Below are 22,199 nucleotides of genomic sequence, written 5' to 3'. Positions count from 1 at the left end.
TCAGATGGTAAATAAAAAAAAAAAAAAAAAACCTTCTATGTCATTAGACAAACAACAAAAGGCACAACGGGACACACTGTCTTTAAAAACGTGACCAGATCATTTAGAAAAAAAAATTATTTCACCAAATTGGACATATATGGGTACTGACCTCTGTCATGGCAACAACATTCTTTAACAATTTGTCTTCAAAATAGAAGCACAATGCTCGTCTTGTTGCTGCAATCATTCAAATATCAAGCTGAATTCCAGAGCTTTTATTTTGAAAAGTTGCGAACTTGTGTCTGAAGAATGTGTGGATTGCTTAACACACCTTGGAAATGGTCAACAAGTTCTACAAGTTTAACATGCAAACTTATATATAAAGCACACACGTGAACAATAACAAAGAAGATTCTGTTTCACTTTATAAAAGACATTGAGTATAAATTCTTCATTGCAGATAAACCAGGCAGGATGAACAAGTTTTCTGGCTTCACTCTTCCCCATAGACTGTTTATAAAAAGCTCTGTTCACAACGTCCAAGCACACAGACAATGAAAAGTGACAGTATATTGTAAAACTGTTTGAGGAGGACTCACTAGTGACGAGGACAAATTGTGAAGAAGTTGCGGAGCATTAACACTGGACAAAGAAACAGCTCATTCCAAACAGGCAGGTTTAGAACAGACACTGCACTAGTTACAGGTTAATGTCATTGATTTGATAACAGGGCTAAATATGTATAATGACTGGACAAAATGTAAACCTTCAACATCCTGTCACTTTATAGAACCTAACTGAACACGTTTGTGTATCTGTACCTGGTGGGCTCCAGCGGGGGGCAGGCGGGGGGCCAGGGCACGTGGGCTTCTAGTTTGTCGATGATCTTGTGACGGAGACCTCGAACATCGCGAATAAACCCTGGAGGTCAAAGGGCAACACAGTTCACTGATTGTTCCTATGTTGGCTGACATACATGCATGACTGCATCGGTATGTAAACAATCTACTCTCAGAACATTAGGTAAGTATGAAATGAACGGTGCACAGTCACATGCCTGAGCTGAACCAAGTCAGTTTGAATGATTTCCTACATGTCTGATAGGAAAATGATCGGTGTGCATGTTCCTAATCTGACGGGACGCCTGCTGCTGAAACTGCACGTCCGCCATGGGAGGACAGTTTAAGGTGGAGTCTGCTTGTGTGTACCTTTGAAAGGCAGGCCATTGGAGTCAGCCTTGGTGTAGGCATGGAAGAACTGTGAAATGCAAGAAGAGAGAGGGTTTAAGTCAGAGAGATAGAGAAAGAGAGAGAGGGATCAGCTCAGACGGGCCTCACACAACCACGAGGGGAGTAAAGTGATGTGTAATGTTTGGTGGTGGCGGGGCAGCGCTCCTCTCTGCCCGCCTTGACCTCCCAGTCCTTCCTGGTTGAAATGATTTGCAGATGTTAGCGCTCGGCTGTGGGTTCAAACAGAATGAGATCTTTGTTTCTGTCGCTCTCGCTCGACAGCAGAGAGCGGAAGCAGAAATGAGAAATGAGAGGCCTGAGCACACACTGCCGCTGACGAATCAGATAAGACAGAAACACAGATGTTGGAAACTGGGGCTTTTCTGCAGAGTAGCTGCAGATCAGGCAAAGGTCAACTCTACTCACTTGGGACACATGATAGTATCTACAGTCATATTGTCCTCCAGAGCTTCTACAATGATTTACATAAAATAAATACACTCACAGAAAACTACTAACACAAGCAGAGTAATGCCTAGTTGACTCAGTTCAGATTATTACTGCCACCTACTGACAGACAAATGCATACCATGACCTGAGACGAACAATCTGAGCAGCAAATTATAATTTAACAACTCATTATTTCATCTCGGAAGCGAAAACACAGCGTCTGCTTCTTTATAACACTTCTTTATAACTTAATAACCAAACATGACAAAGAAATGAAATACGTCTTCAAATATGAAGATCACATTTCTATATCTACCTTGATCTCATACATGGTCCCTGTGGAATCTAATCAATGGAAATCATCCCTGCAAAATTAATTAAAATGTTTAATGGCCTGTTTGTATAAAAGACGTTCAATTTAAATGTTTTAAAACAGAGAAGAGTAGCAAAGCCTTGCTCGTGAGAGGCTGAAACTAGACGAATATTTATTATTTAAGATTATTTAACTGTCAAGTTTTGAAAATAAATGTAATGTAAAATGTAAATTACATGCTCCCAAGCATAACGTTTTTGTGACCAATTCAGAAAATGTATGGTGTATCATACAGTAACAGTGGTAGGAAAACATTCAGTCAAGCAATGAGATGTGTAAATTGATCTAATATTGTATAGCATGAAATTGAGCCTTCACATTAATGCAACCATGCCGATAAAGATGAGCCTTAGCAGACAGCTCACTGTTACCTTGATGGTCGGATACCCTGAGATGCCGTAGTCGATGCAGACCTTCCTGTTCACAGCTTCAGCGCAGTCTATCGCTGCCAGGTCCACCGCTGGCTTCCACTCTGAAGAAAAGACATCAAATGAAGAGAAATGTTTAGTCTGCTCCGGCCTCCAGGCCATATATGACCTGTGAGACAACTCATTCATACAAACACTCTCAATAGATTTTTATTTCTCCGATAAAAAAAGAAAACATAAATTGATAGACAAGACGTCCTCTCTGGTTAGTTGGTTCTGACCTGTCAAGTCTTTATCTACGTTTCATCGCTGATAAGCATCATGGAAACCATCAAGACGCAGATATTACCAGAGCAATGGAGAATATTTTTTGTACAAAGCAACAGTGTGGTTCATTTGTGGGGAAGTGCTGGCAGAAATGAAAGAACCCAATAGCAAGCAAGTCTGCAGCTTGAAATATAGCAAACTAGATGAGTTGGAAAGAGTTAGGTCTCTTTTGTTTGTGGTCAAGAAAAAGCTTTAGAGGGCTAATAGCTAATAGCTAATAGCTAAGAAGCTAAAACTTCAATCAGAGGGAGAATTTGTGAAGGAGCTTTGTTGCTGATACAGAACTGGTGCAACCGGACAAAGTCAAACGGTGCATTGTTCCTACTCTGCCAGTTCAGAGGCTTGATACGTGAACAGTTTGGCGAGTTTGCAAAGAGAGTCCGATTTTCACTCATTTGGTGAAAGGTTTCAGGACGTTAAGCAAACAAAAGGAAAAGAACATGTTTGTTAAGCTGGTAACTGTTGATCAGCTGATGTTCCTGACAACCTGCAACACAAAATCACAGATCTGCAACAACAAAGTGATCAAAGCTCCACACAACAACCTCGCTCTGCTCAAGATCTATAACCTGTGTGTACAGTACGTCCGGAGGATGTTTCTCTTCTGAGGACACATCACTGAGGTAGGACTGGGCAATTAATTGAAAATGTATCGAAACCGACATTTGTTACCTCTAACCAACTGAGTCTTGCGACTGTCGGTAAAAACTTTCCCCAGTGCGTGTATTCACGAACTTCTGGGTTTGCGCTAAGTTCATTTTGCATGTTCATTTGAGTGATTGAAAAAGAGCAGAGGAGTGGAATCAATGTTGGAATGACGCTGAGTAATGCTCCTCATGTGTGTGTGTGTGTGTGTGGGGGGGGGGGGAAGCTTCAAAACTCACTCTTGCAAAAACTCATTCAAGACTGACGTGGAAAACCAGCTGTGAATAGTATCATCATAGCTACCATCTGACATTAGATGCCTTGCTAAAGACATGCATGCTGTACATTGAATGAACTGTGTTTTGATTGTTGAGGTATGGTGGCCCTGAAGTGCAAATAGGAAAACCCAACAATTGCAAATAGGAGGACACAATACCAAAATCACAAAAAAAAAAATTCCAGCATCCTGTTAAAAGACGAACAGTGGGTCAATCCAATCAGCAATAAGCCTCGTCTATAGCAGGTTTTTTCATTAGAAGTTGATGTTGTGTTTTCAGATTTGCATCTCTGACAGGCCTATGAATTCATGTCCCATCAGGAAGTACCTGTTGCTGATACACTCCCACAGGTTCACGGTTGACTTGAGCACCTTTACCTCATTTCTCCCATAACACGTCAGCAGGATCTCTCTCCCAGCTCCAAGGCATTTCCATCGCCTGCCAAGTTACCATTGTTGACTGTGTGTGAGACCGAAATACCCCATGACTGTGTCAGGCCCTCTGCCATCACCAGACTCTTTGCCGCTGACTCTCATCCTAATTATATTGATTCTCACTGCGATGTGATGTTTCTCTCGGTGCACGAGCTCCAGAAACCGAACTCAAGAGGACGCGATGGGGAGTTTTTGAACCGACGGTGTCGAGAAGAATAAAAACACACTCATTAGATCACATGCTCTGATTAACAGACACAAGCAACAGCTCGCTCACTGTTTACATGCACGTGATGAAAACATCAGGGAGGTGTAACTTAGCAGTACCCAGTAGAGGACAATAACTCAAGAAGCGTACTTAAATACAAATTTGATGTGCTTGTACTTAACTTGAGTAGTTGTATCTGAAGCAATTTTATACTTCTACTCTACTTTATCAAAGATTACAATCTTGCAGTTTTCCCTCCACTATATTAATCTTAAAATTTGAATACCCTCCCTGCAGTGAAAATCCTGTATCCCCAAATTTGATGATGGTGAATGTGACTTTAAGTGTTAAAGTGTTCTCCACCCTTCTCAATGTGAATCTGCTCTTTAAAAAAGACTCTTCGATTGACTCTTGAAAAGTTGACTTCTTAGAGAAAGGTGGTTCTCGCAGCAAAGCCACTCTGCAGGCCTTCGATGATCATTCATAATATGATGCATTAAACTAGCCCACAGTATGTAAAGTGGTTCAAATGAGCCCAACCTTGAATACCAACAGTACTAGAATGTAACACCCTCTAGAAAATGAATGCAGCAGTAATATTAATCGAAAAAAACACCATTTAACGTCGTAAACACTGACGGGGGACTTTTTACTGCACTACAAGTACATTTTGACAATAATACTTCAGTGAGGTATAGTAAGTTGATACTTTGACCTCCACCGACAGTAACATTACAGTGGAGCTGGACGATACATTTATAAAATAATGGGCAAAATGATATCAAGATCAAATCAGTCGATAAATGTCAGATTATTGTTTCTTTTCATATTTTAATACTGATATTCAGTCTTGTAGTGAAGGTTGTGTTTTTTTTAAACTCAAAGCATTTTACAAATTTGGATTATTAAGTGTATGCCTCAGCCCGACATGACAACTACAGATGAGTGTGAGACTTGTTATGGCTTGTAAACGGATACGAGTGCATATAGTACAAATCTTTACAACCTATACAGAAACTATATGAATACTAGTTATGATTGGCTACTTGCAGCAGGAGGCCCACACACCAACCTTTAATGTCAATGGCCAGCCCTCTGTACACCGGAGAGAACATCCTGCAGTGGCCGCACCACGACGCGTAGAACTCCACCACCGTGGCAGCGGTGGAGTTCACCAGCACCGCCTCCACATTCTCCGGAGTCAACAGGATGATCTGGTCGGAGGAGGTGTACAGCCCGGCCTCCGCAGCCCGAGGTGCGAGGAGACACACGCAGAACCAGGCGGCGAGTGTGGCCGCTTCTCTGGGACGCAGAGGAAACCGAGACGTGGCACGGCCGCAGCTCCGCGCCATCTTCCCCCCAAGTCCGAGCTGCTGCTGCCGCCGCTGGAGGTGGAGGTGGTGGAGGAGCTGGTGTTTAACCCGCGGGTCTGAACTCGGCAAGTTTCCGCTTCACTGTCACTAAACTTCACACAACTTCTCCCTCCTCCTCCTCCTCCTCCTCCTCCTCCTCCTGCTGCCTGGGTCCTCCCACTACTGATGACCAGAGTTCCTCCAGACTAAAAGAAACACCCACAGCCAGGTTCAGTCACCAGCTCCATCCACACGAACCCTTCTGGTAAACACTCCGTAGACCTGATGAAGTGAGGATGATGGTTTCAAGTGACTGGAGAAGAACAGAAAGTACGTTTCTATTTGTATACCTCCACGGCTCTCAGACAGGAAGTTACTGATGGTACATAACTTCCTCAAACTTCTACATAATGAAAATAGAAACTAAAATGGACAGCTCAGTGTTCTTGTTTCCGTTCCAAAGAAATTCCATAAACTACAAAAAGTTTGGTTTAATTTTCTTTCTACACACACACACACACACACACACACACACACAAAATAAATAATACAAATAATAACAATTTGTCCTTTTTGCATTGAATTAAGTCAAATAATTGCAGTTAAATGAATTAAGTCAATTAAATTAAGTCACTTTTAGACTGGCCACCAAAAGAATATAAAAGTTACCCTCTCTACATTGAGGTGGATTGTTATTTAATCATCTTTTTCTAAAATGGCCAAAATCCTAGATATTTTGATCTTAGAGCCTTAATATCCCCATGTTTAGATTGTAATTCGTCTAGAACCCACGTAATATAACATGTGTCCTCGGCTCCTTGGTGGTGCAGTGGCTACAGCTCTGTTCTCCCATCATGCGTTTTGACTTTGTAAAACTGTTTTCTTTATCTTTTGGTATTGTGTTGTGACGTGACAATGTGTCAGTTTTACACCCACAACTCAAACACACATCATCCTGCTGCTGCATTTGTGTAGAAACCCACTGACAGACCTAAACATCTGATTATATAAACATCAGTGTGAGGAGAGGCTTTTGTCAACACCGGAATGACAACACGCGCAGAGAGCAGATTCCTTTAGAAACAGCCAAAGCTTTATTTACAAATTCAAAGTTCGTTTTTGTTAACAAATATATACTATGTACATATTTGCAAAGTAAACAGTGTTTATTATACAACAATCGTTCGGGTTACAGTTACAGCGGGTCAGATTGGAAAGACAGTATATTTACAACCATAAAAGAATTGTACAAGCCTTCAAGTGCACTTACCGCACACTCACAGCACATTATTATAAATATTCATAAACATTTCATTAGACGAAGAAGGGAAGTCTTGCCGGACTGCGTTCATTTGATAATCAAATATTTTCAGCCTAGTTTAATTGGGTTATCAGGATCAGACCACACACTTTATCTAAAACTCTGTCCTAAAGCAAACGGCTTAAAGCTTCTCGAGAATGCATTTGAACTTAGAGACTAACAGCAGGAGTTGTGGATACATACATATAAAACAATGCATAAGACCAAGTACTGCATAGTTACAGAGGAGAACTTCACTTCCTCGCACATACAATCAATTCAAGAGGACAATCCTAGAGGGGTTTGTAGAAAATGTTTCCTAAAGGTACTAATGGAGTCAGCATCACATTTACATCTGCCTACAGACCAAACGTACAAGTCGTATATCGTGGACCATCAGTATCCAAATGTTTTTTGGTCTTTTTCTACATTAGAATATTTACAGTTTGAACAAACACATTAGCAACTGTTAAAACACTGACAGTAGAATAGAAAAAAAATAACATGGAGTACTCAGTTTAAGGTCACTTTAGCTCCAAACAGTCGGTGAGGAGGATGACGCTCCATCACACACACGCCACAGTGAGTTTGTACAGTTGGTTGGAACAAAGCAGCGCTGACAGCGAGGGCCAGAAAAAGCCCTGAGATAAAGTCCTACGTGCTCAGTCTCATCAGCTCAGTGACTCACTCTGAGCAGCCCAGGGCCTGGAGCTGCTCCATGTCCGTGGACTGTCCACAAACTAGGTCCGGATACCGTTATCAATACGATGACTCAACTGTGTCTATATGCACAGAGGTGGAGAGTGACAGGAAGAAGAAGCAGGTGACCTTTAGAGCGAGTCTGTTATTTGTGTTTGTCTTACAGACATCTCCTCAGGCACAGGGAAATGAGAAGGTATAAAAACAACCTCCTCTACTACACTACGCTTTGATGCAGAGACATAAGGCAGAAACGGAAGAATCGGTAGGAAGAGCAGGATCGTTTATAAAAAAATTCTGGGCAACACGGTGATGACTGATCTCAACTTGTTGATCGCCGTGAAACCAAATGTTTCACGTCAGCAATCAGAGCGTTGCTGCTGCACGATAAAGTGGTTTTTGGGGTTGAGTAAAAAAAAATGTTCAGCTACAGGAACTAGTTCCAGGGTAAATGTTGGTGGAAAGAGCCACAGCTGTCATCTGAGGTCCCAGACAGAAAAAGGACTGGAGAAGAAGTAAGGTTCAAATCCAGCATTTCAGTACCGTCCTATGCTTTGATTCTAAATCTATCAGGTCAAGCCAATTGCCAGTCGGTCTTGTCCCACTTACAGACCAAAGTGTGTCTTGAGTATGTGGTGTGTTTGTACAAACACATCATTCAATAAGTTATACTTGTTTTCAATCTGTTATCACTGGTACATATTGTAAGAGGAGAATGTAACACAAAAGTGGGACACAGTGATTGTGTTGACCAAATGGACAGTTGTGTGGACGCCACAAAATCATACAAACAATCTCAATTAGTTCTCAACAGTACAACTTTTAAATATTAAAACAATTTTCCCCATGTTAATTTTCTGGTATCAATAGCGCTTTTTAAACCTTTGACATAATGTTATTGCCACGTTCACATTCACATTTGTGCTTTTACAGTTTAATTAAATTGTCTTTACACAATGTTAAAATTATCTGTGTATCTATATGTTGACGAGATCATTTACAATTTTCAACGTTCTTTTCTCTGTGAGCGTTTCCTCTGAGTAACATTTGCCACACAATAAATAATATAACTAAAGAGGCAAACAAATTTCATATATTTGAACTCAGTGATGTTCCATCCCAGTGCCGTCTGAAAGTATTTTTGTAATGTAAGTGACACTTTCATTGTTTTACAACACACAGTCGACAATAATTATGAAGTCAAAGTGCTGACTCTCAGCTTTAACAGAGTACATCTCCCTATTGGGTGAAGGGCTTGACTCTTCCTATAAATCGGCCCTCTAAATTAGGCAACGCAGCAGGATAATGAAGCTCAACATACAGTTGAAACAAACTAGCAGCTTTGTAGGTCCACACAGTCATTACAGTTCAATAGTCATTACAGTCTAAATCAGTCAGTTATGTTCCAGAGGTCCCTGTAAAGATTTTTGTTTTAAGGCAAGCTAACAGTCGCCTAAAATGGGGGGCTGTGTATAAAAGGCTGCAATCCCATCACTCTTCACCCAATAGGGGAGTAAATCCCTCCAGATTAAAGCTTAAAGTTGACAGCTCAACTCATCGTCACTGTTAAATTGAATGTGCTGGTTTACAAAGTCAAAACAATCATGTGTCACAGTCAAATCACTGACAGACTACACTGTATACTTTTTCTGCGATTCTATTACATTTTTGAATCGGAATATATATATTTAAGATTAAAAAAAAGACAACCTACTTTTGTCCTGCCAGGTTTTATATTTTAGTCCCCTGTGGAACAATCATCTTAGCAGCATTAATGGACTTTAAATGCAAACAAATGGCACAGTCCATTGTACTCTATAAAAAATCTGCTCACTCTCCCACTGGCATTTACAAAATGACCAGTGCAGGAGGTGAGAAATGAGAACAGGAGAACTGAGACTAGACGGTGTTAAAAGTTCCAGGATCGCTCAGGAGGCATTTTGTGTGTGACAACAAATTGTACAACCACGACAGTTAGCTGAAGCAAATTCAGCAAATTAACGTCGATGAAATAAGTAGGAGTAGTTGAGCCGAGAGGTAATGCTGGGATTGAAGGCATCTGAGGGTTGCTGTTGGCACATCAGCTGGTGGAAGACCGAGCAGCGACAGGTTGGCTGGAGCTCACAGGGCTGAGGATAAACTGCGGTTGAGCTAGAGGTTTGTAGTTCGAAAAATCTAAGCAGGAAAGCCGTCAAGAGGGGTCATCTCGTTTGGCCCTTGTGTCACAAATTTGTGTCAGCGTGTTTGCGGTGTCTTTAAGCAACGCGTCGAAGATGCTGTCTGCCAGCTGCATCTTGACAAACAGCTCGTCCTCGTCGTAGTTGACCCACTGGGCCTCCTCCTCGTGGAGTTCCTGGACCTGAGAGAGAAACAGGGGTCACCTCTCACACAACTAACTGACATCAGTTCATATCACTGTGAGTAAAGTGGCTAAAATGTCAAATAACAGTTTCTCTTATGTTATCAACTCCTGTAACATCCACATCTAATGCCCCGTCTTGGTGATGTTGGACAGTCTATGAAAATGCTGCTCTTTTAAATATCGTTCCAGCAAATTTCATGAAAATCCATTCAATTGTCTTTGTGTAATCTTGCCAACAGGGTGAAAGGGGTGAAAACAACCTCCTCGATGGAGGGAATAACTCAGACATGTAATATTGGGACCTACCAGTATGTGATCGACTCTGTCCCGTTTCTTTTTGCCAAATTTAAGCATCTTCTGCCAGTCAGTCTTCTGGCTCTGGTCCTTGGCCAGACCGTAGAGTTTCAGCACCTCTGCTGCGAGGAATTCCTGTTCAACAAGGTGAGAAAACAACGTCGGTCATCACATGTGTAGGAGACATCAGAATGCAATAGAATCTGGGTGACTTTAAAGACCTGTAAATAAAAAACCTTATATTTAAAACCCAAATTGTACACAGTTGAATACACTGCTAGTAACTTAATTAAAGAGTGAAGCACTGTACCTGGAGTTTGGTGATGTCTCCTGGGGACTTGACTCTGTGGTAAGAGGCCTTCCCCCGTCGTGCCTTTACCCACTGAGGCTGATCAGCGTTGGGATCGTCCGCATGGATCTCCTGCAGGATCTCCCATGTCAGGTCATACACACCCTGCGGAACAACAGAAAACGATGAGATAATAGAGCTAAAACAAAAAAAACAAATTTATATAAAATAAATTGCGACGAGGATGACTCAGCAATGATTACTGCTCAACAGCACGGCTATTTGAATTCAATGAAAAGTATCAGGCGGACTGAGGCAACGTCTGAGTCGGATGTTTTCCAGTATGATGGGCACAGGGACGTCTCACAGTTGTAACCAAAGGCAACTCAAATTGTTGTGTATCGTTTTTGGAAACATTTGGATGCTCATGCGAGAGGAATCCGCTGAATAATGGGAACTTGTCTGGCATTTAATCTCAGTAGACCCGTTTAGATAAAGTGCGGGTCCAGCTGCCTTGGGTGTCTGCCTGTTCTGTTGTTCGGATTTCAGTTTTACAATAAAAATCCACCTAGGATGTGTGTCTTGTCGTTTTTGTCACATCGTTTTGTTCACCTTTTTGTAGCTGCGGATGGAGAGGGCTTCCTGATCCTGGCAGCACGCCTCTGTACCCAGATACTCATGCGAAGGGTTGGGCTTTGGCAGCTGTGAAAGGGTCACTCCTCCCCCCCTCCCCAGGCCACAGCTCTCCCAGATCTCCTGAGCGGCAGCGTGGACCATCTTCTCCACTTCTGCAGCCGAGTGGGGCACCACCATGGCCGGCTGCTCAGGTAGTTTGGGAGGTAGAGGGAGAGGAAGCTCGGGTCTAGGTGGAGACTTGACCTGCCCTTCTCCACCCATAGGAGTGGATGAGCCAGACCTCCCCAGGCCTCCTAGCCTGAGCTCTTCCTCTTCCTCTATCTGCCTCTGTTTAAGCCTCTGCTGTTCCCTGCGGGAGCTGAGGCCATAGTCCTCATCAAACCAGTCCTCATCGTCACCAAGGTCTTCCAGCAGTTCACGGCTCAGTTCCAGCTCTGCTAGTCGCTTGGCAAGCTCCTCTTGACCACTGGCCCCTAACACTGGACTCTCCTGCGAAGAAAAATAGAAACATCATTTGATGGGCAACAAGTTTAGAAAATAAAAATGTCAATTCATTTGAATATTTAACTTCAGCATTACATCTTTAAGAGTTTCTCGTTACTGATGTTTCAGACGCAAAAAGGTTTTCAGCAAAGAGCTAAAGACTGTTAACAGACTCAGTTGGACTTTGGCTGCACACATCCCAAAAACATGAGGGTTCTCCAGGTCAAATCAATAACCACTGTTTGCTAGTAACTTGATTATCAGAACACCACAGTTCAATCACATTAAAGACCAGCACTATCTCGCAATCTAACATTTTAGATTGAAATGACGAAACACAACGAAAAACAAAACACCGAAGAAGTCAAAGTGGAAATTCAGCCTGTAATTGTTTATTTAGACTTCAGATATTTGGGGTTTTATTATAAATTCAGGGTAAGGGGTGCATCTCCCTTTTTCCCTTTTTAACCTGTTCAGTTTAAAGTAGGGCTCTGATATTTTCTGTTTAAACTCATATTTTGCTTTTTAGTTCAAGAATGAATAAAAGTCACCAAATGACCTCATTGATCTTTTTTTGAAAGTGTCTCAGCAAGGAACCCGCTTAACTGTATCTATTTTATAATGACAACATAGGCTACAGAAATATTCACTCACCGGTCGGTTGCACAGCTCCGGTGAAGACAGCTCCTCTTTTTCTATGGTTGGGAAGAATGGTAGACCATCTTTTTGTTCCACTGTAGGGATCCACTCCTCTTCGACATTTTCACCCAACAGCTCTCCATTCATCTGGTTGGCATCTTTGATCTTCTGCTCTTTAGCCCTTTTAAGTTCAGTAAACTGCTTCACAGTGTCTGTCAGAAAGTTGTTGAAGAGCGTGTCTGTGAATTTGTCCAGTTTGTCTGTTTCCCTCTCTTTTCCCTCGACCTCCCCGATGTCTGTGGAAAGATCAGCAGGAGTAAACTGGTGTTGTGAGTCCACATCTTCGTTCTCGACAAGGGTTGTGATCTCCTTCGGACTGGGCTTCTTCTCCAGGTCAATCTTGGCCATGTCAGAGATGAGGAGAGTGGTCGGCGCATCGTCAAACTCCAAAATGATGTCCTGACTGTTGCCATTAGAGAGTTGATGATTGGAGTCCTTGTGATGCTGTGTATTGAGGTGGGATGTGGGCTTCAGTGAGGTCTGGTTCTTGCAAAGACAATCATCTGTGATCTTTTTATCTCCAGCCCCAACGTCCTGAGATGTTTGCTCATTTTTACTCTTTAGTTTTCCTTGTTTCTTATCATTTCCGTCCTCATCTCTTTCACATTTATCCCCACCTTTGTCTAACAGATCTTCAAAGAACGAGTCTTCGTCCTCTGTGGTGTCTGTGTAGAGCCCAAACTTATCTGGGAGGTGTGTGATTTTGTCCGGAGGAGCAAAGATACCGTGGCACTCATTACACTCAAAGTACACCACTCCATCATAAGTGCCGTTGTTGCTCCCTTCAGACTTATCCAGCTCCACGCCGGCCCAGAAGCCATTGGCAAAGCTGGTTGGGCCTTTGAACATCAGAGTGCCAGGCTGAACGCTACCCACAAGAACCCGATCTCCCACTTCAAAACTTGGCATCTCATCCTGAGCAGGAGAGAGAGGGCTCAGCACAGGAGAGAGGGGTGCTGAGTGACTGGAGTTGATGCTCTTTTGGTCATGTTTGAAATCTTCCGTCTGCTTATAGAGCTCCAGCAGTCTTCCAGAGTGCTCGCTGGGTTCACTCATGCCAGAATGGGAACTCAGCTCATCCTCTATTTCCTCCTCTACTTCTTCATCTTGGCTGTCATTTGGTGTGGTTCGGCCTGGGGAGTCCTTTCTGGAAACCTTGATTTCCGTCGGGGAAACTGAGATTTGAGACTCTGACTTGGAGATGGGATGTTTTTCTCTGGGTGAGGAATCGCGTGATGACTCAAAGTCATCATGATAGTCATCTGGCAAGGAAGCAAAGGCTTCAGCATCCTTCTTTGGTGCCTCCTGGCTTTCTAAGTCCATTGCAGGTGAAAGTGACTTAGTTGTAGGTTTCACAACATCCTCTCCTTCAGATGGAGATGATCGATGTTTTTCACTCATTGAAGAGGAATCATGTTTATGTGTAGACTGCTTCTCCCGGGAGTCGGGTCTGTCTTCTTTTTCTAGTTTATGGAGAAGTTCAGAATGTTGATCCTCTGAACTGGAGCTTACTTCCACCTCCAGCTGTTCCTGAATTTCAGATCTTAGATCCGACAGAATGTTCTCGTCACCAGACTCAATTATCTGTGTCTTGGTTTCTTTGGAGGTGGGTCTTAAAAGATCCAGAGAGGACTGACGGCCCCTCGGACACTCTGGGCTGCCGTATACTGGAGTCGGAGTGACAGTTGGTGGGTCTTCATCAGATAATACTTCAGGCACCGAGGTGGATCTACTATGATCCACTTCAAGAGGGGCATCTAAAATATAAGGGAAGGTAACATTAATATATTGTCTTTTATTATCAAATCAACTTTTTAATAAATGCTGTACATCATATTATTTATAATGAGTATGAATCACTCACGACGGTCAAATGAAGCATCAATTTTTGTCCTTTCAGAATCTTGGCTCTTTTCAGACCTAAGAAAGAGGGATTGAAAGAGGGAACTACACGTAAACGGAAAATCCTATTTCTGTAAAAACTACACAAATAACAGAGTATTGTGATTGAAGCCGAGTTTGGTACCTGTGAGAAGGTGGATTGATACTTGACTGTTTTGCGACTGATATGGAATCTTGAATCTGGGACTTTGTATCAGGTGTCGAGTCTGGTTCCTCATCAAGTTCTGCCTTAGTTTTCTCGATGAAGTCGTTATAGGTCTGAAACAATCAAATTAAAAAGGTATCATGAATTTACTTATAGATGGACAAACACACACACACACACGCAAGCAGACAATTTTGTTGAGACATCTAAAAACAACAACACATTTACCTCCAGCTGCTTCAGCAGGCTGGCCTCCTTTGCCTTCAGTCGCTCTTTGTTTCTCTTCTTCTGCTCTTTTTTCAGCTGGCAGGCCATAGACTTTCGTTTTCTGAGTTCCTCCTTCAGGGCCTTGATACGAGTCTCTATGTCACTCTGGTCTGAAATGGGTTCTAGGCAAAGTCAGACGAAAAATCACTGTTAGAATGTGAAACAAGTGCCAGACCTCTGATTAGCAACGGGTAATCCAACTTTGTGCCCAATCGAACTCAGTCCCCACCCAGTTCTTTGAGGATTACTGTACATTTCCTTCATTAAGAAAGGTAACATTTGTTATTGTGTATGTTTCTGTGGCTTGTTCACAATGAACAAACAGTATTACAAAGATGAAAGTTTTTAACAGCAGCCTGAAACTGAATGAAACACATTTCAGCTACAACACCAGGCCTGCAAAACTGTCGTTGCTTGTGCGATAACTAAGTGCAATGCAAAGTGTTCCCTTTTTCTATCACACAGCTAAGCAGTTCCGGTATCAGGGAAGTGCTTGCATAATGTATTCCTGGCAGCATCACATTATGCCTGGCTACACGGTGCCAGCAATATAGCTGCATTATGTCCACTTTCTCTGAGAACAATCAGGAACCATACCTCCAAAATGTGTGTTCAGTAAGTGTGTATTGAGTCATTGGGTTACTCACCAGTCGGTGCGGCCATGGGGGAGTCAGTGGGCTGAGTGCGGGCCTGGCTGATGGTCCGAGAGGAGTGAAGCTGCATCTTGGTCTTGCTGCTGCCGTCGGATGGAGAGGCGGCAGGGCTGTGGCTGCCTTTGACTATAGACGACTGGACGGACTAAACAGGAGGAGGGGAAGAGAAGGGAATATTACTTCAGGATATGAAAACAAAGTCAGATGGACGGAAAGAGATGATTGGATGAATAATTTAAATGCCCAGTAATCTAAAAGTTACCCATTACCACTAATGTGAGGGTTGTTTTTCATCTTTTAGTGAAGTTTTCAACTCACACACTAATCGTGACAATTAAAGTTGCCTGAAACCTGTTCACAAGGACAATCTTTACTTTCTTCAACAAATAAGGTCAGTCTTAATTAAACACTACCTTCAAAGACGTGGGGCTAAACAGAGAAACAGGACTGCATTAGTGCTTACTTGTCTGCCAGGTGATGGAGAAGCTGAAGAGAAGTCGTTGGTGTAGTTTGCAGGGCTGCTGTGGACGGAGGCCAGAGGTGTTTCACGGACTGACAGAGGTTTTGCCGAGGAGGGGCTTCCTGGTTGCTGGGACCCCGATCCCTCTGTGTGTATACTTGACTCCGGTGCTGCTGAGGAACAGTCGCCCTCACTGACATAATCTAAACATTAAAACACATGAAGTCATTTTTATTTGTTAATATTTTCAAACCACAGGATGTGTTGTCCAATTGAATTTGCAAATGCAATTTCTTCTTATTTCTTTTAACTCATCAACAGCTAGCAAATTAAGAATCCTGTTGCTTCACCTCTCTCGCTGTCAGTCCTGGGTTCTGAGCTTTGATGTTTACCGGGACTCGTGTCAGAGATCTCCTCTTTCTGACTCTCTGGCGCCTCACGATCCTTAGGTTGAGATCTCGTCTTGTCCCAGACAGCCCGGGCTTCCCTCTCCATCCTACGGACCTCTGCCTCTTCCTGGTCCAGCCGCTGTTTCCACTGCAGCAGCTCCTCGGCATGGCGGCGCCTGTGCATCAGCTGCTGCTCTCGCTTGGTAAGGAACCTGTGGTAAAGTTGAAGGGAAAAAGAGAAAGGAGAGAGAAAAGAATGGGAGACCGAGGAAGATGAAGGGTGAGAAAGAGGATGAGGTGGCAGCGATGAGGGGAGAGAAGAGAAGTAGACATTTAGCATAAGAGATGTTTAACATGGCCCCTGCAGAAGCAAACAGACCCAGATCACCTGGTCATCCAGTTTTCACAGCAAAACCACCTCAAACATCTGTCCAACACTCAGAGACGCAAGCACACACACACCTGACACATGCTGAGAATAATCATCCAAATATTGACGTGTACAAGCACCCATCAAAAAAAAGATGACATGTCACTCAGGTCAAGAGAAGAAAAGAAAAACAACAGCAAAAATGTCAAATACATGCATCAGTTTGATTGGGGTGTAGTCTCTCTCTCACACTCTTCTTTCGCTCTCGCTCTCACTCACACACACACACACCCCACACCCACACTCTTAGAATAGAAAGAGGAGAAAAACTTAAGCACAGACGGTTACATCTCTTCAGTATGACCTCCTCCATTTAGCGCACTCCTCTTGCCAATAAGGATAATGAATAAACAATGGTTCTGTTCTGCAAAGTAATTTGTTACATTCAACTCACACTGGCTCACTTATGGGTACATATCTCTGCAGATGCCTATCAAAACAAAGTGCAGTCAGGTATAGCTGTCATGTAATGGGGTCTCCCACAGCTATGGGTGCCATTACAGTGCAGTATTATTTAGCCCTAATCTAATTCAGAGCCTTTCCCCCGACCTAATGTAAACTGATGACAAGTCAGATACTGAAGACCCAGACCGGGGTGGGGTGGGGTTCTCTTAGTGCTTTCCCAAACTGTATTAAAGCCAATGGCCATCTGTACTTATTATCCCATCCTCTGCAACAGCTACCTAATAAAGAGGGATAGTTAAGATTTACTAGGCTCATTAAAGAGATAGACCACTCTATCTCTGGTCTGCGCTAAGAAAAAAAGTCTGGTACTTTAAAGTCATTGTGCGGTTCAATACGAAAACATTTTGTATCAATAACTGGTCTAAGGCCGAGAAGGGAGATGCACAGCAGCTTATTTTTCATTCATTCATTCCAAGAGGCAAGAAATAAAGAGGGGAAGAGTTGCAAATCAAACACCACAGACATTAGTGAAATCCCAGCTTTGAGTCTGAGATTCCCATCGAACAAGGAAGGCTCCTTTTTTTGTAATAACCATAACCTGTGACCTTCTTTCTAATCTCCAATTATCTCAACCTCTTTTGGTTGAAATGAAGAATTAAAAGAACATCTTAAATTCAAAGTGAAGTTGTCAGAAGGTTAGATTATTTCAACCAAGCAGCTTTCCTTGGGCACATAGCGCAAGCTTTCACTCAAAATTCCTCGCCCCACAAATTCCATCCTGGAAGTTCTCTAAAAAGACCAAACCACAAGCCGTCAAATCACTCATCATTCACCATCCCACCCACACAGGGTCCCCGTGCCAGTGGATGAACACAAGCATGTTCCAGATGGGGTGGGAGGTGAGGCGGGGGCAGAGCTATATAGGTGGAGGTGCTGGGGGAGAGGTAGAGATCACTGTACAGTACCTGACCAACTGGTTGTAGATAAAGAGCTGGAATTTAGGTTGGAGTTTGGGAAGACAGAGACTGAGGGAGGCCCAGTGGTGGGCAGTGAACACAGAGAGGAAGTAGTGGACAGGAGAGCAGTGTCTACAACACAACAAGCACGCAACAGACAAAGTCAAGAGTCACACGAAAGTGGGTGTGGACATGAAAACATAGACACACACACACACACACACACACACACACACACGTAATATAAGAGGGGGACAATTGAAAACACGAGATAGAGAGGGATAAGACAGGTAGAGAGAAAGGGAGAAAAAAGAGCAATATGAGCAAATGTGGTTTTATTGAACCCATGGTGTCAGTCTGTCAGGCTTCTGGTTAGAAAATAGTGATTTTAAAGGAGGTGTATTTTGGTAAACATAAACATTTAAACTGGTATTAGGACATAGGGTGAAATTCAGTATAAGAATGGGGGTGTGAGGAGACCAGTGCCGCACCTGCTTATAAAAGGGCTTAAATAATTGCTTCACCAGTAATTCAAAAACAGTCTAAAGAGTGAGTGTACAATTACAGCTTTAGGTAAAGTGAGTACAACTTTGTTAGTGTGTTATGTCAGGTTGAATATATATAATGATTTAGTAATGCCCATCTAACCCGACAGTGGTGTTAGAGAGTGAAAAATGGAAAGAAACCGATGGATTTTTTAAAGGATCATGGCAATTAAGCGAGCAAGAAGGCTGATAAGTACTGTTTTCTAAGATCCTCTTTGTTGCTTAATTTAAAGTTAACTGTGATGATTTTAAACATCCTAATTATAAAAGAAATAATAGACAAATCTAAATTGTTTTGCCAACTGTATCCGGTATTAATCTAAACAAATCTAGATCTAAAAAGAAGTGATACTACTGATTGATGACTGGCCAGTGTTCATAAATCCTAAACCCCAGAATAATTAACCTAGTTGTTGGAGCTACCCGGTCACAAGAGGCTCTAAAAATCACCTGACTGAAGCTGGTACCAACAGGAACTCCAAGTACAGTTAGTGACAGGCCAACACAAGAGGAAATTGATGGAATAAAGGTAATGGAATGCACAACTAGTGTTGGTGTTATCTGTGAAAGAATCAGGATTTTATTATTGAAGGTTTCATTGGTAAGATTGCTTGGTGTTAGATTTATCTGAGGCCTAACGTTGTCAGATGTTATTGCTTTCCAACATTTGTTTAAAAGTGCATCAGATATTAGTACATTAGTACAGAATGTCCTGTTGTGTGCTCATAGGTTTAAAAGGTTAGAGGGGATGCTTGTGTAGTCTAGAGGGAGGAGAACATGGAGCATGCTTGTGTTCACATCCACACATTCACAGCACTTTAGACAGCAAGCAAAGATGGCATGGACTGGTATTACTGTTAGTTTCCATTAGTTTTGTAAGTGCATTTTTGTAAACGTAATTTTTCTATTAATCATGGTAAAAATGAATATTAAAACAGCACAGTGACGCACCTAATGCAAGGCAACTCATTTAAATTCAATGTATATCTTGTATATGCAAAGCTATAGGCCAAGTTTGCCCTATGTCAGCCCAGGCTCTATGTTCCAGTATGTTTGGCCCCTGATTGAGATCAGAGGACAAAAATGAAATAATTGGAGCAGGGTGATACTTCGGATTTTTTTTAAATGAAATGAGCAAAACAAATAGGAGGAATAAATGACAGCCGGAAGAAATGAAGGTGTTTACTTCTCATCCGTGTGAGTGCGCATCTTCTTAAGCTTCTGCATGATGCTGCTCGTCTCACTTCCAGAGATGGAAAGCGAGGGAGAGGGGCTGCGGTTATCATCAGCATGTCTCATGTTGGGGGAGGCCGGCTCCGACAGTGGTGCTTCTGACACAGGAGTCTCCTGGAGGATGGACAAACAGACACACACACACACAGGAAAATCATAAAAAGACATGTCTGTTTTCTAACCTTTATTAAATAAGTTTGAATTTTGTATAACAAAAAATATTGAACTGAACATCCTTTACATAGTTTGTGACATGGTTAGTGACTGCACTACTTACAGGTGGTGCTTCAACCCCAGCACACTTGAGACGCTCCTTCAGTCTGAGTGTCGAGTTTCTCATCCGCTCAATCTCCTCCTGCTGCTTCAGCAACAGCTGCCTCTCCTTCCTCGCTGCTTTGTTGGCCTCCTGAAGTCTCTTGATCTCAGCCTATAGGAACATGAATAACATGGAGAGAAGTTTTGTTAAATCAGACCTGATATTAAAATACGTCCTAAGAGAGATCACGAGTGGAACAAGTTACATATGATTGTTTGGGACTATAATATGTGTTTGCTAAAACCAAATTATGTAGTTTTACGAGTCAGATTTTATGAATGTGTCCGATGACACTGTGTTTGTGCGCGTGTCTGTGTGCTGGTGCGAGAGAGAGAGAGATTGAGAGAGAGAGAAAGAGAAAGAGCAGAGTCAGGAGGGACTGAGCGAATGACTGCGTGCAACTATGGTGACAGATTTGGCCATTTTGCATCTACCCCCCCCAAATACCTGCTCCTGTTGTAGTTTCATCAGAAGGCCCCTCTGCTTCTTCCTGAGCGGTGGCATTTTGTCATCCTCTCCCTTGTCCCTCAGCCTATTCTTCTGGTGCTCTAGCCAGGCCAGCTCAGTTCTGGTCTTCTCTTTAAGAGCCTTCTGGCGAAGATGCAACAGAGAGCTCTGGTGCTGCAGCCTAACTTCCTCGTCCTTCATGTACTGACGCACCATGTCCATGGTGAACTGAGAAAAGCTGTCCTGACCACCAGAGAAGGCCATCTTTCCATCTTGAGACTAAAGGAAAAAAGAGGAAATGGTTAAGATCCACTGCAAGTGATAGGTAGGAGGGAGACAAGCTAAAAGCGAGTGAGAAGTATAACTGGCAGGAGGGAGTAAAATAACTAAATATCACATTTAAGGGGATAAAGCACACCATAAGTGGTAATATGTTTGTGTGACTGCACTGCCCTCTCACCTTAAAGATGTTGTGTGCCCCTGAAACCAAAGTTGTGTTGTGATTGGCGCCATCGTCCTCCGATTCCTCATGGTGTCGAGACTTTTTCTCGATGGTTCCTCGGCGATGCGCCTCAGACGGCAGCAAAGAGCGGAATGATCGCTCTTCTATCTCGTCCTCTGTCATGGATTCATCAAACTTGAGGGAATACTCAGTTGCCACTGATGTACTGTCTCCTGGGGGGTCAGAAATAGCAACGGTTAAGTGAACGCATTCAAATTGCGACTACACAATATTGGCCAAATTGAGTGTGAAGACACAAAGAAATGCAGGCCAGCTTTTTAGACTCTGTTTCATGCTCATCATCCAGCACCTTTCTCATCCACTATAGAGGGGATGCTGTCACTGCAGAGGGAGTCATTTGCTGCCGTAAGAACTTCCTCCTCTATGGAGCTGCTTCCTGCTTCCCTCTCTCTCCTCCCCTCTGCTCCCCCGTTCCTCCTTTTGCCCTCTCCTGCTTCTTTCTTTGGTGGTTCTCTGTGGTCCGAGGAGACGTACGATGGGGTATTGAGGCTGCTCGAATTTTCTCCACTGAGGAAAGAAGAAAAACAAAGATTAAGTGTCTCTTTTGGATTTGCTTACTCAAATCCAAACGCAAAACTAATGAAACTAATGCTACAAGAGAGGCCTGAGTGGTACCTCATGTTGGGTCTTCTGAAAGAAAGCGAGTCAGATTGGCTGTTCAGTGAAGACAGAGATTCATCTGGCTTGGCCCTTCTGCTCGACACCTCACTTTGGAAGCTGTAAGACAGAACAGAGAGGACACATTTTAAATAAATAGTAGTTTTAAACATTTCCAACCCATATGTAGGTGCCAGGGTATATTCTATAACTAGTAATCTCATACTAGACAAACAGTACAGTTTACTTTACCTATCAGAGTCAGCTTGATCTTGTTGCTGTTTCGTGTAGGAGCTCTCATGTTCTACCCGCCGGTCCAGCATGGAGGAATCTGCAGCAACAGGAGCGACAACCAAGGCCCCCGCTATCTGCGACCGTGCCAATTCTGTCATCTGACAGACGGGAATATATAGAGAACAAATATTCATATTTATTGTTATTTCCTTGCTGTAAGTCAAAAATCTATTAGCTTTTGTTATAAAATCAAGACATGGGCTGTTTTCCAGGCAGAGAGGAAGGCATT

General features: G+C 42.8%; 2 protein-coding genes across 2 annotated transcripts in view; both read right to left on the bottom strand.

Annotated features, from left to right (window-relative positions):
* The window catches only part of qsox1 (quiescin Q6 sulfhydryl oxidase 1), a 29,806-nt gene extending 23,851 nt beyond the window's left edge, over positions 1-5,955 (bottom strand). The window contains exons 1-4 of the mRNA XM_053429747.1: positions 5,367-5,955; positions 2,406-2,506; positions 1,191-1,239; positions 804-903 (exon numbers count right to left, since the gene is read on the bottom strand). Coding sequence (XP_053285722.1) covers positions 804-903; positions 1,191-1,239; positions 2,406-2,506; positions 5,367-5,646 — 530 coding nt within the window. The 5' untranslated portion in view covers positions 5,647-5,955. The remainder of the gene's footprint in view (positions 1-803; positions 904-1,190; positions 1,240-2,405; positions 2,507-5,366) is intronic.
* A 762-nt stretch (positions 5,956-6,717) lies between these two features.
* Positions 6,718-22,199, bottom strand: part of cep350 (centrosomal protein 350) — a 31,000-nt gene continuing 15,518 nt past the window's right edge. The window contains exons 20-38 of the mRNA XM_053429714.1: positions 21,929-22,068; positions 21,695-21,796; positions 21,369-21,586; positions 21,017-21,231; positions 20,557-20,835; positions 20,071-20,220; positions 19,747-19,907; positions 18,025-18,147; positions 16,186-16,436; positions 15,839-16,038; positions 15,370-15,520; positions 14,684-14,844; positions 14,435-14,568; positions 14,273-14,328; positions 12,364-14,165; positions 11,203-11,715; positions 10,612-10,755; positions 10,314-10,436; positions 6,718-10,004 (exon numbers count right to left, since the gene is read on the bottom strand). Coding sequence (XP_053285689.1) covers positions 9,837-10,004; positions 10,314-10,436; positions 10,612-10,755; positions 11,203-11,715; positions 12,364-14,165; positions 14,273-14,328; positions 14,435-14,568; positions 14,684-14,844; positions 15,370-15,520; positions 15,839-16,038; positions 16,186-16,436; positions 18,025-18,147; positions 19,747-19,907; positions 20,071-20,220; positions 20,557-20,835; positions 21,017-21,231; positions 21,369-21,586; positions 21,695-21,796; positions 21,929-22,068 — 5,091 coding nt within the window. The 3' untranslated portion in view covers positions 6,718-9,836. The remainder of the gene's footprint in view (positions 10,005-10,313; positions 10,437-10,611; positions 10,756-11,202; positions 11,716-12,363; positions 14,166-14,272; positions 14,329-14,434; positions 14,569-14,683; positions 14,845-15,369; positions 15,521-15,838; positions 16,039-16,185; positions 16,437-18,024; positions 18,148-19,746; positions 19,908-20,070; positions 20,221-20,556; positions 20,836-21,016; positions 21,232-21,368; positions 21,587-21,694; positions 21,797-21,928; positions 22,069-22,199) is intronic.

The sequence above is a fragment of the Pleuronectes platessa genome, chromosome 9 (assembly GCF_947347685.1).
Source record: "Pleuronectes platessa chromosome 9, fPlePla1.1, whole genome shotgun sequence".
NCBI classification, from domain to species: Eukaryota; Metazoa; Chordata; class Actinopteri; order Pleuronectiformes; family Pleuronectidae; genus Pleuronectes; species Pleuronectes platessa.
The sequence above is the reverse complement of the archived record's forward strand: the minus strand, read 5'-3'. Positions and strand labels throughout refer to the sequence as shown.